The 16,848-nt window shown below is 39.0% G+C and overlaps 1 protein-coding gene across 1 annotated transcript in view; it reads left to right on the top strand.

The window, feature by feature from the left end:
- TMX4 (thioredoxin related transmembrane protein 4) overlaps positions 1-16,341 on the top strand; it is a 44,255-nt gene extending 27,914 nt beyond the window's left edge. Inside the window, exons 6-8 of the mRNA XM_059896451.1 lie at positions 5,630-5,731; positions 10,369-10,432; positions 12,076-16,341. Coding sequence (XP_059752434.1) covers positions 5,630-5,731; positions 10,369-10,432; positions 12,076-12,440 — 531 coding nt within the window. The 3' untranslated portion in view covers positions 12,441-16,341. The remainder of the gene's footprint in view (positions 1-5,629; positions 5,732-10,368; positions 10,433-12,075) is intronic.
- Positions 16,342-16,848: the final 507 nt, after the last annotated feature.

Raw genomic sequence — 16,848 nt, 5'->3', positions numbered from 1 at the left:
GGAAGGGCTCTCACCACCTGTGTTTTCAGAATTCAGCCCTTGTCCTCTTATTCAGAGGGTATGATCTCTGGCCTGGTGTGACCCAGTTCTCGGCTATGCATCAGTCTCTGATTCCCACTGCAACCTCTAGGTATAGTTTGCCTTGTCCTTACAGAACTACTGATACTTACTGAGCCCGTTCTCCTAGCTGACCATCTGGCTGCTCAGTTAGCTTATTTAGCTGGTTCTTCTCCCGTGCCCAAGATCCTCACATCAATGTTGAGTATGTAATTGTGGGCAACATAATCTGTTTTTAACTCAAGTCTAGATAATATAAAACTGTAGTGCAAGTGTATTAACAGTGAACAGAAGAAACACAGCACTGGAACTAAAAGAGTGTAAAGACTCTGAGGAAGAAGGTAAAAACAGGGAAGAAAGAAAGACGCAGAGGGGCTAATGCCAGTGAGGCAAGATTGTTGATGCCAATCCACAGTCTCTTTTACCATACTGAGGTTTTTGTGGATGCATAGACAGATAGGAGTCAGTCTTTTCTCAGCAACAGTGTCCCGTGGATGGGTTGCTAGTTAGATGTAGATACTTCCATAGGGAAAATTGCATATTATTAAGTGGGGGAAGAGATGACAAAGCAGTTTGTGTAGTGTTTTGTTTATATGGAGTTTGTGTGTATATAGGAAAATGCCTTAGGGAGAAATTAATCAGATATCAACAATGGTTACCTCTGATATTGAAATAGTGGCTGATTTTTTTAAATCTCTTTTTCTGTATTTCTAAGTTTTCTCTAATGAAAAAGAGAAAACAAAAAAAAGAGCAATATCTAGAAGATCAGAGCCTACTGAACTAGTGATTCCTTAAAGTCTTTGAGTTTCTTCCTTAGGACTGAAGCCAGCTTGCTGGGTCTGGCATCCTGGAGATAAAAGCTGGTCCTCAGGATGCCAGGTCACCTGGTGATGACACCCACACAGCTGAGTTCTGATGAACTCAGGGATTTTGTTGGGTCTGAATTTGGCTTTCTTAACTCTGTATTGATCTCTCATATGTTCTTGCTTGAATAAACCCTTGAGGTGAGGAAGTTCCTTGAACAGCCTTATAAACCAGGTCCTGTGAGTTCCCTGCTGTCACCTAGAATCCTAGGGATCCTTGATAGGTAATTTATACCACAGTGTAGGGCAAGAGTAGATAATCTGGAGGGTTTTTTCTGTCACCAAAATTCCAGTTGTCTTTCAAATCCAGTCATGATGGTATCCACTTATATATTTTAATTTTTAAATAAACTCATAGAAGTCATTGCCACTTTAGCTCTAATTCCTATCCTCATGTATAGTCTTGACATTCTGCCCACCTCACAGGATTCACTGAAGCCTGCAAGATGTACAAGAGAAGTTTCTCAAAGAGTAGACATCTTCTAGGTACAGAATTGATACTGATATTCTGTCTGTAGTAGCAATATAAAATGTCATTAAAATTTTAATCAACTTAAAAGTGACTCAACTTAATGAAAAATGTTAATAGTCTCAAAGATAGTACAGGCAGGGCTAATGCCATGAAAATGATGTGCAGAGACTGAACGTGGGAAGCACCGCTGTTAAGGCTGGTGCCACAGTCATGGTTCGGAATCCTGTGTCTAGAGCACATGTGTGCACAGGCTGCCCAGCCTTCGTGTCTTCTCATCTCTTTTTACAGTTGGCTGCAGAGACTCGAGAGGTAGTGTCTTTCTTCCAGGAAATAAGTCACTGTTCTCCACCCGCTGTATGTTTCCCAACCCATTTGTTTTCCCTGCCATAGACAGTTGTTCTGTGCTTAGCATAGAACCTGGTACCTATCATGTACTTGAGAACTGTTTTTTGTTACTTATATTCATTAATCATTGTTGTCATCATTATTTTACTTTTTCCGCTGATTAGACAACAAGAAATACTTTATCTTTTTTCACTTATTTTTTAACCACGGTTGATAGGATTGAAATAGGGTTTTATGACAGTTGTACAATGTGCACTTTTGTTAACTAGGTTTAGCATTTGAATGTATTTAAGCATGACTTTATTTGTTGAATTTGTGCTGCTTACTGAGCTAATATAGGATGTAAGTTAATACCTCTCCTCAGTGTTACTGTTGTTCTGAAAAGATGCAGGCATATGGCAAATTTTAGTTCCAGTAAGGTGTGCTACAGTCTTGGGAGGACACTCTGTGTGATGGAGAAGATTTAATGCTTTATAAATGTCTCATGATGAGAATTAAAGGCCATGAATGTTTAGACTGGAGAAGAACCAGAGTGAATTATAAAACTCTAAAACATCCCCCTGTGTTTTAGATGGTGGTGTCTCTTCTCTTACTGTTTTTGGATTTTTTGTTCTTTGTAAAAATATCTGGAACCATATTACAGTGAGATGGTGCCCATCCACAAGTCATCTCCCCTCGAGCCTACAAGAGGCTGCAGATTTGTGTCTTGTTGGAGGTATTGAGAGGGTAGAACATAGAAGGGGAAGTGAGCCATTGGCGATCACTGGGAGAAGGCTTTCTGAGCTACTCCCACACAGGGAGGATATTTTGAGGATTCTAATCTGTGTCTGAAAGGGGTTTAAGGATCGTCCCCAAACTCCTCAGGGTATATCCTGTGATGCAGATGGGATTTAAATTCAAAAGGCTCTCTGTCCTTTGGGGCCAGCCCAGCTCTGAATGAGACTGTGCAATGCTGGGCTGGATGGTTGGTGCCCTTGGGCGGGATTTAACCTGACCTGCAGTAGTTCAGATCCCAGAGGGCGTGCTGGTCTCCCTGGGGAGAGGAGGCTCCACCTCTGACCCCTGGACACCTTGGCCTGGCTCCATTCCTTAAATCCATCTGACCACTGGTTGGAATGTTCTTCTCGTTTATTCTTCATTTAGTTCTCGCATTCAAATGTATGTAGCCAAAATGTATGTAGCCAAAAATTAGCTCTAATTCAGTTACCTATTGCAAAAGTATAAGGTATTGGGCCCAGCAGGTGACATCTTCGTGCATAAGTAAACAACAGGATGCTTCCTTGTAATGAGCACATATAATATTGAACTAGGTCAGTATTTTCCACAAGTGAAAACTGTTACTTTGCCTGGCAACGAAAGGAAACACAGAAATCTAAAATTGAACTAGATCAGTTTTAATCAGTTATTACTTGGAAACATATATACAGCAAAACTTCAAGTGCCTGGTACCAGGAACCCTAATACTCTTAAAGGTACTCTGAAACCATCGTGGACTCAGACAAAGTAAACAGGTAAAGATTTGTGGCTGCAGTTGTGAGAACACCACTTGATTAATGAGGCTTTAGTAATAATCACCTTAAAAGACCACAAGATGGCAGAGTTTCTCTAAGAAGCTCAAATAAACCCTTTAAAGAGTAAGTTGATACTAGAAAATTGAAGTGGAACCTATTATAAAGAGGATGTTTTTGAAAGCACTAAGACTGTGGCTCAGAACACAGTGATTCAAAGGCTCACAATTTACTGAATCCTAGAAAATAACTTAGAAAATTTCTTGAGGGTTTCTTAAATCATTTAATTTGCAAAAGGGCACAAGACAGTGTCCAGAAGGACTTATAACTGGATGCTGTTATTCATTCCAACTATATGGACAGATATTACTTGTGAAGCAAGTGCCAGAATTCATACATCCATGGATCAGCACAAAGGAATACTGGCTTTCCATGTCTTCTAATTCTTTGGCACATTACACAGTTTAATCTTTTTTGTTTTTTTTAAAATAATTAATTAATTTATTTATTTTTGGCTGTGTTGGATCTTCGTTTCTGTGTGAGGGCTTTCTCTAGTTGTGGCAAGTGGGGGGCCACTCTTCATCGCGGTGCGCGGGCCTCTCACTATCGCGGCCTCTCTTGTTGCGGAACACAGGCTCCAGACGTGCAGGCTCAGTAGTTGTGGCTCATGGGCCCAGTTGCTCCGCGGCATGTGGGATCTTCCCAGACCAGGGCTCGAACCCGCATCCCCTGCACTGGCAGGCAGATTCTTAACCACTGCGCCACCAGGGAAGCCCCCACAGTTTAATCTTGATGATGACATTGAATAATCAAGAAAAGCATAAATAAACTATGTTCAATATACAAAATTTCCTAAAGTAGAGAACTGTGCAATGCATCTTAAAACTTCCATTGAACAGAGTTTAAATGAAACAACCTTTTGTATCCCAAATACCTCTTTTGCCTAGTTGGGCTGCAGAATACTAGATTATTCTTAATAAATAATTGCCCTGGCTGAAGACAGAGTGACGACCAGTGCCATCAACAGAGGACAGATGACAGTTTTTCAAATCAAGAGTTGTTTGCGTTTCTTATGAATAGTTTAAGGATTTGCTAGTATCTTTTCCTTATTCAATAAATATTTATTGAACACTGATTATGTGTATTTAAAAACTTGGTGAGTCTTTAGATATATCTCTACTGCTGGGTAAAAAATTGGAGAGAAGAGATCTCAGATTATTCTAGATCAGTTAACAAGCTTTTTTGTTTATTATTCTGAATTAAGCCAGAATAAAATATATTATTTAATTGTATTGACAGTTATAAACTGAGAAGCCAATGGGAGATAGTCGAGTAACTTAGGTTTTGAGAAATATTAAATTAAAATAGAATCTTGGCCTCATTTTCATCAACCTTATCAGTTCTAGTCAAGTCATTCAGTCATTATATCTGCTTGCTGGTGTATTTAGCTTGAAGCCATTTCATCCTGTGCTCAGTAATTTTATAGATAAAACTATCTATAGACATAACAAAATCATGAAACTATTGGTTTTTTAGTGAATGTTTTTGAAGCTGTAAGAGCCTAAAATAGATGATCACAAAGCCATCATGAGGCAGCATGGCTCTTGCAAGTCCACATATAAATGTGCTTTGACTCCAGACTAGCAGGATGATATCTGTAATTCCTGTATGATTTAGCATGTAAATAATTTCTAGCTAAGATTGTATCTCCTCACTTAGTTTTTAGTGTTTGGCATCAAATAGAGTCCCAGGGGACAGTAAACAAGAAGGGATGTGCACTCTATTCGAAGACTGATGAAATCTTATTTGTTCATAATGAATTAACTGGAAAATTTCTTCTATTATTACATTCAGGTTTTATGGTGATTAAGAAAGTTGTTAAGGATGGGTGAGGGTAGAGCAATAAGAGTCTGATTAGAAAAAGGAAGCACGGAGACATTTTAAATGGTTGATGTTCCGTAAGTAGTAATTTAGCTCTACTTAAAAATTGGTAAAGGCCCAAGAAGTTTAATTTTTTATGGATGCCATATTATGAGTAAAAATTAAGGTTATAAATTATTAGGGCAGAGCGACCAAAAAAATCTCAGGATGGAAGAAGGGACTAGATAACCAATTCTACCAGAGTTCTATTTGATCACGAACTTCAAGGAAGTATAACTCTTACTAGATATGACCTTGATTATTACTCTCAGATTCTCAATGTTGTAAAATTTGACTTGTTCTTGAAGAATCATATAGATGCATAAACCGCTGGACGACCTTTGTGGGAGCTCATATAAGTAGAAACAATTTGCAGACTTGAGTTATAGGTAAAGAGGGAGATTCAAACATTCTTAGTCCTCATTATAAATATATTTCTTTTTACTTTTTTCTTCTGATTACAGCATCTTCACAACTATTTCACAGTGACCCTTGGAGTTCCTGCTTGGTGTTCTTATGTCTTTTTCATCATAGCCACCTTGATTTTTGGCCTTTTCATGGGTCTGGTAAGAGATACTGCCAATCTTTTTCTTGTCTTTAAAGCCAGTTGGTTTCATGCAAAACTGGAAAGCAGCCAAGAAAGAAAAAGCTCATAAACAAACATCATTTTGTGTGTAATCTAAGCAGTTAAATAACATTTGCTTGTTTGATACTGCTTTCAATGGAAATTTGAGAAATACTGGAAAATTCATTAAATTATTATTGCCTAATCCTCTTCCTTAAATATTCTGAAGTCATGTGCTACCCAAAATATAGGCAGTGATGAAGAAAGAAATAGAGACTTACTTGAATTCATAGTCAGTTTCCAAGACAACTGAGTCAGCTGTGAATTCACAAATTGCCTACTTGATTAGAACACTGTGGTGATAAGGCAAAAGCTGTGAATTTGTTCCTTGGGTGAACAAGATGATTTTTCCTGTTCGTATACTCAAATTGAACCTCTAAACTCACCAGCTGCTTATACATACACTGCAGTTTTCCCATGGTGAAGTGTGTAAGATAATGTGGATAAAAAACACAGTCATTATTATGTGAAAAAATAAGATGCAAACCACATCACTATGTCTTCTTTGGATATGAAAATTACTGTCCATTAGGTATGTGTGTATTTTCTCCCTAGAGTTTTAGGTAAGTGTTGGAATAATACATTTATTTACTTAACTATATAGGCAACTATAAATGTTTGGGCATGTTTTACTCTTGGTTGTATATATTTTTGAAATCTTTCTCTTTACCTACACTTGATCAGTTTGAGCTTTAAAGTCTAAGAAGTTCGTAAAAGTTACTATACTATATACTAGTCACATAACCCTTAAACACTGTATGATAGGAATAATTGATGATCACTAAAAATTTGTATAAAAAGGACAGCCCTTTAGGTAAGATTGTCTTAAAGTCTATCCTTACATTTTGTAATGTATTTCAGCTCTTTTGCAAGGTCTTTTAAAAAATAAGCTTAAAATGTTAGCATTTTATAGCAAGTCACAACTTGGTACTACAAAGTCATATTCCAAGGAGCCAAGGAAGCTCGATTTTATTTTGCTATGAACATGCTTACTTCATATTATAGTTTATATTTGTCATTTGATTGCTGATGTTAACTTCATGGGTGAAGATAGAACTTAGATATGTCATTCATTAGGTCCTAGGTATGTTCCATTCTGCCGCATTAATCTTACTGCTAATTAACATTTCCCTAATGCTCTGGCCTAAAATGATTTGACTTTGGATATAACTTGAACTTTGGATATAACTTTGACTTTGGATATAAATGTGCTTCTCCCATCTACCGTCTACTCTGGAGCTGCATGAGTGTGAGGCTTCTGTAAGGGGAACAGTATGAGATCCTGGGCGATTCTGAGATGGAGTTATGGAGAATGTAGTTTGAGTGTGGGCCTATTGGAAGATCATTGAAAACTCTTCTTACATAAAGAGTTTTAGAATTTTACTTTTGAGGTTGACCTTAAGTCCAAGAAGTCAGGCCTGCCTAAGCCCTAAGTTATTTGGAAACTTAGAGTCAAATAATCAGTGTAGGAAGGTTATTAGAGGCTTGACCTGAAGAAAGAAGAGAGTTGATTCTAGACTATTCAAGTGACTAAGTGACAGAGATTACTGTTCCTTCATAAGAAGTTGGGAAGAGAACGTTATTTAAGGAAATAATAATTTCAAAGCAGTAATAGACTCATACGTTTTCTGTTAATACATTTCCATAAAATAGCAAACACATGTCTCTGCTCAAAATGCCTTTTCTACAACTGTAACATGTTAAAAGAAACACAACAGCTAGAATTTTTGCCTTCAATGAGGTCTCCAGGTGAGCAGTTCATTGCTCTGTGTCACCTTTGCCATTAACTGGGGGCTGAAAGCAAGGCCCAGTGTGCAGTTATGTGAAACTTGGTCTTGGTGACCTTGGAGGGTCTCCTTCCCTCTCTGAGTCTTTATGGAGTTTAACTTATGCAGTGGCCAGGAGGGGCAGGATGTTTTCCATAGTGAAGTGATTTCCTGATCAAGTCATTGTTTCCCATAAGCCTGACTATTACATTTCCTATTTTTCCTTAATTTTAAAAGATGGGAAGTCAAAACAAGGCTGCTAGTTTGATTTTTGTTTGCTGTTTTGATTGAGCCTAGTAATGGTTGAAATATTTTACTAAATGTTATTTTTCTCATGTAAACAAAGGGCTCAGTTTTAGAAATCAAGTATATATTTTGCATTTTAAACCAATATGGGAAAGATCCTTAAGTGCATAGTCTGTGTATCAAATCACTCAGGCCACATCATTTTCTGACATCAGCAACTCTCCTTTGAAGGATGGAAGAGAGCAAAGCTGTAGACAGGCAGAAAAGCAATGGAAAACACAGGTAGCAATCTTCTGCCTCTATTATCTGGTCTCCATTTCGGCTGGTATGTATAGACACTGTCTGGATTTTGCAGCTTGGGTGGACTATTTTTCTACATGCTGCTGACCAGTTCCTAGTGGAAGGAGGTTTCATCTTTCCTCTGAAAGATGGCAAATCCGTCTACTCTCCTCTTTTAGATGCCTGGCTGTCTGCTAAGCTGAAACCTGAAAATCTAACCATGGAAGGGAAGATGAAGATGAGGACACCAATCCTATATAGACCCTGTTTTTAAACAGTGCCATTCTTAGTGGCTCAGAAAGTGACTCATCCCAAGAGAGTGGTCCTTGAGACTGGAAAATAGATCCTGAACTGATAGAATGAGAGGGTTTTCCTCCCAATTTCTGGGAAGGAAGACAGTATAATGGAATTATGTACTCTTAGAGACATAAAACAGCCCTTAGTGATAGATTAGTCCCAAGCCTGTCCTTTCAAGAGAAAGTGCAAGTGAGAGAACAGTTAAGTGACTTGCCCAGGGTCACACAGCTGACAAGGTTGAGGCTGGTGTCCCATAAGTCTTTGCTAGGCCCCCTTACCTAGCACTCTAGATGGCCCAGGTATCTCGCAGGTGGGACTTACTCCCTCCCAGGCTTTGTTGTAAATGCCAATTATTTGTCACTGGCAGGTGTTTCTTCTTTCCCTTGCAATGTGTAAGGACCAAAAATTTCCCCTCCAGTTGGTATTAAGAAAGCCAAAAGGAAAAAAAAAAGTCACAAAGAACATTATGTCCAGTGAATAGCTACTATAAGCAAGTGACTGTCATATTACAAATAGGTTTTCAACCTCAGTCTTTTCAGATGGAAATGTTTTCCTCTTTGCTGTTCAAATCAATTTGATGGCTTGGAGCTTGTTCCTTCCCAGGGAGGAACACTGCCCAGCACATGGGTCTCCTCAGCCTGGCATTTAGGCCTTTCTCTGGATCCAAGAGCCCCTGTGGTCCAGTTTGGTGTTGCTTACAAGAGCCAGATAGCTGCTGCTGCCCATCCGCTCCTGACCATGCCCAGGACCCTAAATGCCACCTTTCAAGTGGTCATTCTAGAGGCTTCCCCACCCCCATAACTGGCTGTAATCTCTGTATCTCTTAAGTATCTATCAAAGAGCTTTCTTCATTTTTTATGAGACTGCTGTTCCATATTGCTTTATAATTAAACTGCCATTTTTTTTCTCTTTTTGAACCCTTCCCCTCAGAAGTTAACATGGTATCTTGAACCTAATGAGCCAAATATTAAGTAAAGTAATAAGTGAATATACAGATGGTAATAATCAAAGTGAGGTTCTCATTTGATGTTTATAAAATTGAATCAAAAGGATGATGACTTTGGGTTTTTAAAATTTTAGAGCCCCTTAAAAACACATTTATGAAGTACTATTCCTATTTTAAAGACTGGGCAGTTGTTCAAAGTGTAGGTGAACTCCAGGAGCTAGCTAGGTACAAGAGGAACTGTGGAGCCCTTCTCAGTGGGCAGCTTCGTCCTGTGCTGGCTTCTCTGTGTTGTGCACTGTGTAGGGGAGAACATGGGGAGGGCGTAGAGAGCGAGGGGCTTCCGCTGACTTGGCCCCGATTCACACGTCGTCCTGTCAGTTTCATCACCACGGCCCACACCATCCAGGCCTGGAACATGGACTAGAATGAACCTGCCTCTTAGGAGCTTGTGTTTTATCAAGGGAAACAGCATGTTTATAGTAAGTAGCAAGTGACTCAATGCTGCATTCAAGGTCAGAGGTGTGAAGCCAGTCAATCACTGTTTAAAATGGGATTTCGTTCACATCACTGAAGTGTTTTCTCACAGTTTGTCCCTGTAGTAATTTCTTATAGGACTCTTAAGAATTCTCCACCCTGAAGTATTCTTCCACGCAGTCGGGGTTACCCACTGGTGAGGGACAACCCATGTACAGACTAGTTTTATTTGTCAGAATATGTTTTCTTCTTTAAAGATCAGTTTAGACTTGGCTGATAGTGTCTGTTTGCTTACACTTGCTTGACTCATCTATTTTTAGTGGGCTGTGTGTATACATTTGACTTTGTGACCCCTGTTCTAAAGTTAATAGTGTTTTCCTACATTATATCACATTTGAAAAATAGAAAATTCTTAATTATACCCTTGTCTTTTTTTGAGGACTTTTGACCAATTGCTATGTATTGATATTTGTCTATGAATGTCTGGTTATAGAAGCAGGACCTAACTTTGAGGTTGTTTGGTAACAAATGTCCTATCCACTCACTGTGAAATCACTTTTTTCCCTCCAGGTCTTGGTGGTCATATCAGAATGTTTCTATCTGCCACTTCCAAGGCATTTATCTGAAGGTTCTGGTAAGTGTGACAGATTCATGAGATAGAGTATTTTTGGAATTCTGTGGTGTGCCCTTTCATGCTCATATAGATAGTGGATTTTTCCCTTGATTTGCTAGGTGACCAAACCATCACCATTACCAAATTCCTTTGAAATATGTTCTCTAGATAGATTTGAGCAAAAAATTTTTTTTTCTCCTCTCTTAAATTAAGGAACATTTCATTTTGGCAGTTGCTTTTTCCCTTGAATTGTTTGCCCTTCATTAATCAGTTGACATCTTTTCCTTCATTGAAACTGGAATGAGCAGGGAGGGAGGGGAACTGTCACTTACTGAGTGTCTACTGTGTGCCACCAGTAACTGTCCTGAGTCCTTTAAAAGCCATCTCCCCAAATCCTTTCACTATTTCACACTGTTCCTGGGACCAAATACCCCTGGATTTCCATGCTTTTATTCCTACTGTTTGCATGAAGACTCTTTTTTTTTTTTCTGGCTGTGTGATGAGGCATGTGGGTTCTTAGTTCCCTGACCAGAGATTGAACCCGTGTCCCCTAGAGTGGAAGTGCAGAGTCTTAACCACTGGACTACCAGGGAAGTCCCCATGAAGACTCTTACGAGATTTCATAATTGTTGAATTTTATGTGGGAGTTCAACTAAACAAGCTTATATTTCTTTTTAGTTCTTGACGTTTTTAAGGCTTTGAGACTTCCATATATAATTATAAAATATGTTCCTTTGAATTCTTAAAAGTAACAGAATCCCATTTTAAAACAACTTAGGGGAAAAAAGAAAATTTTATTAGCTCACAAAACTGAAAAATCCAGGGATGTTCTGGCTTCATGCACAGCCCAAGGGATGATAGGTTTCTATTTCCATGAAGCTGATTCAGTAGCTTTCAACAGCCCCAACTCACATTTTATCAGCTTAGCAGTCCCTGTAGAAAGAGAGAAAGCTTTTGCTCCTGACTCTGGCCAAAAACTCCTGGAAAGTACTCTGATTGGCTTGGCTTAAGTCACAGTTCTGAACCAATCACCATGACCAGTGAGTGGGTCACTGCACATTCTACAAGGTATAAAATACAGAGCACAAAGGAACCTTTGCCCTCCATGCCCCTGGGCTCTGCCAAAGTCAACATGGTTAGTGAAGTCTCCGGAGAGAGGTGGAGAGGCCATGGGTGGGGCTAGGATGCCATCCAGAGATCTGTCCTGTGTGATAACATAGTTCCAAGATGGAGAAGACTGTCATATGCCCCATTGTTTCATTTCACAGCTACTTGTACTCAATTGCTGAATGACCTTTCTTTAATTGAAGTATAGTTGATGTGCAATGTTATATTAGTTTCAGGTGTACAACAGAGAGATTTGATATTTTTATAGATTATACTCCATTTTAAGTTATTATAAAATATTGCTTATATCCCTATGCTATACATTACATCCTTGTGTCTTCTTGATTTTGTACCTAGTAGCTTGTACCTCTTATCCCCTTCCCCTATCTTGCCCCTCCCTGTTGGTAACCACTAGTTTGTTCTCTGTATGAGTCTGTTTCTGTTTTGTTATATTCATTTGTTTTATTTTTTTAGATTTCACATACTAGTGAAAACATACAGTATTTGTGAATGCCCATTGTTTATTCAGAGGATGTTCCCCTCTCTTCCCTCCACAGAGCAGAATCTTAGGTCAGAGGAGGCTCATACAACTGAACAATTGCAGGATGCAGAGGAAGAAAAGGATGATTCAAATGAAGAAGAAAACAAGGACAGCCTTGTAGATGACGAAGAAGAGAAAGAAGACCTTGGTTATGAGGAAGAAGCAGAGGAGGACGAGGAGGACAGCCCGGCTCCTGGCATGGACGAGAAGAGGAGTGATGCCCGGGACCAGGGGCCCCTGAGGGAGGTCCAGGAGGATGAAGGACCTGGTGGGACTGAAGACAATGCCCCAGAGCAGCCCGGTCCAGCTGGCACAGAGGCAGCGGAAGACACAGTGAGACAGCGCAGAAGTCAGCATGCCGACAAGGGACTGTCGGCCTGATGACAGTGTTTCCAAGGATACAGACCAAAAGAATATGTCAGCTTCCTTCTGGTCTGCAGTTTAAACCAAATCCTTATTTTTTTCTTGAATGAGCAAGCTTCTCTTAAAAAATGACCTCTAGCCATGTAGTCTTATGGCATTAAGCCTCATATATGTTAAGGAGAATCTTTCAGGCATGACAGTCAGGATACAGAAAAACAAACATGCTGTTAGGGTCTCTTTGGGACCTGTGATGAGAACAAATTCATTTCCTTGGGGCTCCAGAGTTTTGACCAGAGGAAGCAATCCTCAGCCATCATGAGCACTGTTCATGGGCAGTAGACAAGGCTGCAGGCCCCTAACATGAAAGCAGGGCGAATGAACGTACTCAGGGTGTAGCTGATATCTTGCTTCCTCTTCTTGTATTGAATATTTATTATTGTCAAACTGTAAGAAATATCAGGTACCATAGTACAAGGGTACTTTTTAGAGATAGAAATTGAGAGGGCCTTGGATATTATTGTAGAAAAGAGCTTGGAAATCTTCAACTCTCTAAATCTCCCTTCTTATGTTTTATTTCTTACCTTTAACATTTCCAACTTTCCCACCATGGGCCTGCAGGCTCCTCACACTCTTCACAATACGTCCTTAGTGAGAGGACTCAGACAGCAGTCTGCTTGACATCAGCTGCGTTTATTCCACCTTAAGGGTTTAGATAATCAAGAAGCACAGCCCATGAAGCCATGACTGCCAAGCATCTCAAATGAAATGTTGTAACCTTTGGAGATTCAAAAGGAAGTAGGGGTTTTACAAGAGAGATTTTTCTTGTTGTTTTTAGCCAAAATGTAGTCATTTTTTTTCCCCAAAAAGTTCCTTTAGCAATATTCTTTTTGAAGCCAGAAGTCTCCTAAGTCTTGCCAGTACAAGGTAGTCTTATGAAGAAAACTTGAATACTGTGTTGTTTTGTTTCCATCTCAAGGGGTTCCCTGGCTCTTGAACCACTTTAATAATAACTGAAAAACCATTTCTGGTTTTCCTTCAGTGATGTGCTTTTGGTGAAAGAATTAATGAAAGTGTATATCTGGAAATGAAAGATTTGGTTTCGTTTCCTTCTTCCTTAATCTTGTAAAGAATTTTATCCCTGTAAATCTCTCAATACTCAACCTGCTAAAAGTACCCAGGGGGCCCAATGTCTTTTTAAAAATCCATCCATCTACCTGATTTGCATCTTAGAATAAATTCATAATGTTAGATTCCAAGCTTATGAAAGATGTCTAAAGTTGATCCTACACCCCTTTGGGTCCAGACAGAATAATAAGTAGTGCACGTTTATGAAATTCAAAAAGCTTCTGTCATCTTTAAAAAGAAAAACGCAGTATATGCCTATCTGGCTGTTTCAATAACCCTTACGTTGTACTGACTTTGAACTCGGGCTCACTGGAGGAGGGGGAGGTTCTGAAACTCTACCCTGGTGTGGCTGAAGGAATCTGTTTCAAGCCTCATACAAAGGGAGTTTTTATTCTGATGGAATCCAGTTTTCAGAGTTGGTTGTTTTTCATCTTCCCAACTCAGTGACCTGACAGTCTCATCCCCCAATGCAATAACATTCATTAAGAGTTGCCAATATTTTTTTTCTTCAGACAGCAGCACGACCTCAAGTTTGAGGCTATCACAGAACTGACAGACTGGGAAAACCTTGACTTGTGCTCATTTCTTGCCCCTCCCACCATCTGGGGCTCTGATACCTCCTCACACAAAGCACCATGGTACTGAGGGAGGCAGCTCCATGCCTTTCTGGATCAGAGCTGAGCTGGATCTGCCCTCCTGTCACTGGATTTTCTTTCTTTTCTAATCAGCTGAAACAAAGTTTTCAAAGATCACTGAGTTCAAGTTCAAGGGTATGGAAAAAGAAGGGTTTCATAGTTTGGCTTTTCTGTACAATACCTCCTCCCCCGCAATATTGAAATAATTTTTTTTTTTAAGTGAAGTATTTCACTAAAGGGGAAGGAATGAAGAAGTAAAGTCTACTTTGGCTTTTTATAAATGTAAGGCCAATTCCCAGTTGGACTCCAAATAGTATCTGATTATATAATGTAATGAGATAAATGTATTTTCTTTCTCAGCAATACTTAAAAAAAAAAATGGAGGAAGAGGAATAAAACAGTTTGGAGAACCGGATCCATTAAAAGTTGAAGTATCTGGCTACAGGGACTGTTTTTCCTGTTTTGTTTTTGTTTTTTTTTAATATTCTGATGAAAGATGTATATATCTAATTTAATTTCTTTCCACTTCTAGCCTTTAGGTTCATTTTCAATACTTACTGAATATAAAATTAAAGGAAAAAAGTCAACCCAAAATAATTTAAAATTAGATTAACATTTCAATAGGATTGATAGATTTTTCCTGTAGATAATATATTTAATCCAGAAGTCAAGTGCATGGAAACATGATTTTGATTGAAAAAATAAAAAATAATCATGCCTCCCTATATTACAGGATCATTTAGTTACAGAATAGTATTTTATATATATCAAAATTAGGTAAATTAAACTGTTCATTTGGGAATTGGGGGTGCAGTGCTTTATGTATGAGTAGTGGGAATGGGGTGCCTGTTCACTGATTAGAGGGAAAATCTGAAACTTCTAGCTACATTTTCCTTAGTTTCTTTCTTTTATTATTCATCTCTTGCCAAACCACCCCAACTTGCTTAGAGATCTCATGCTGAAGCAACATATAGGCAATCCCACTTCCTTTCCCTTTGAAATGTAAGCATGAATGGGGCAAGACCCTGCTCATTCAGCTCACAGGGCCTGGCACCACATGGGCACGCACCCCCAGCCTGATCTCGGGAGCACAATCCCTGTTAGCCACGGGCCTCTCTGACTACAAAAAGAAATCCAAAATTACTAATGTGACAAAAAGCAGACAAGCTTTGGTCAGGTTGATATTGATGGTGGAGAAAGCCAAATTTTGACTCTCTTATGGCCCAAATCCTTGTTGATAGCTATGGTGTTCTCCAGGATTTGGTTATGTGTAATTTGAGTTGATGATAAAAGTGTCTTTTAAGGCAAGTACTTGGCATGTGACTTTTTATTACCAAGTCCTTTAAGAGTGGAGCCTGTTTTACAGAATGGGAAACATTAAAGAGTCCAAAAAAGGGTAGAAATGATAGAATGTACCTGAGCTTTTAGCATAAAACCTTAAATTGGCATGAAGTGAGAGAAAGAAGGGGAAGATTGGTGCTTTTGCTAATGTCTCAGTAGTTTCGATATGTCCTTCATCTCAGTGTTAAAGTGTTATTTCTGCCAGTATTCTAAATGTGTGGTTGACCCATTCTTTCAATATAATATTTTGGGAAGTATTCATGTAAATCTTTTGCACTAATAGAAAAGTTCCTTCTTGTTTAGTATCTGTTTACCTCAGTCCTACGTTCTGATCCCTCATAGCTTGTTTTGAAAACCTAACATGGAGTCATCAAATCTGATGAATCCAGATGGGGCAGTTTTTTGAGCATGTTTCCTGAACCAGGAGGTTTGGTTGAAAGGCCTTTGATAGCTTCAGACCAGGACTTGTGGCCTTCAGATGGCTTATTTTCAGTGAAGTTTCGTGTGAACTGTGACATATGTGACTCATACAACTTTAACATGTTTCTGATGTATTTTAATCATATTTGTTACTAAATAGCTTCTTCGTGCAAATGCAGCTTTTATACTAAAAATACTGTTTATTTGTATTGTAATACATTATAAATTCGTTATTTATATTCTTGTAATGGTCTTAATCTTTTAGCCTAGTGATACTTCATTATTTTTTTCTTCATCTCTGTATTTTTTGCTTCTGCAGCAACTGGAGTGGGAAATCAGGATATGAGTCTCAAGCAGGGCATTGCCTGAATTACAAATCACCTTATCACAGAATTGTATATCATCCTTGATGCTATTTGTTTTCATTTTATTGTAAATTTCCACTTGCATCGAAACCTAATGATAGTGATAACTAAGTAAAAACAAAACAGTGTATTGCTTTTCATATAAGAATTTCACAAAAGTCATTTGCCTAGGCAGTGAAAAATATTACTTCCTTAAAAAATAATTTTCGTGTGTCCATCCTCCATCCTGTCTGTGCATTTTCCCTCTTTCTTTCTCCCTCTTTTCCTTGACTTCATGAAACCTGAACCCTTGCCTTTAGCAGCTCTGGAAGGTTCACAAAACCAAGAATGAGTGCAGAGAAACCAGGCTTCCTCCTTGTCACAGTCGTTGTGTTGCCTATAGAAGCTCACTGCCCTCAGGTCTCCTCTGTCCTGAGGTTTGGAGGTGACCAGGGCTGGAGTGGATGGCAAGGGATGTTGCTAACCCTTCAAGACACTGTGAGTCGACCTGGTCTCCTAGGGCGTTCAGAAGACTCTGACCTACACCTGACCCTTCCTATC

Source organism: Balaenoptera ricei, chromosome 15 (genome assembly GCF_028023285.1).
Source record: "Balaenoptera ricei isolate mBalRic1 chromosome 15, mBalRic1.hap2, whole genome shotgun sequence".
Taxonomy (NCBI): Eukaryota; Metazoa; Chordata; class Mammalia; order Artiodactyla; family Balaenopteridae; genus Balaenoptera; species Balaenoptera ricei.
This window is presented reverse-complemented; position numbering and strand designations above follow the sequence as displayed.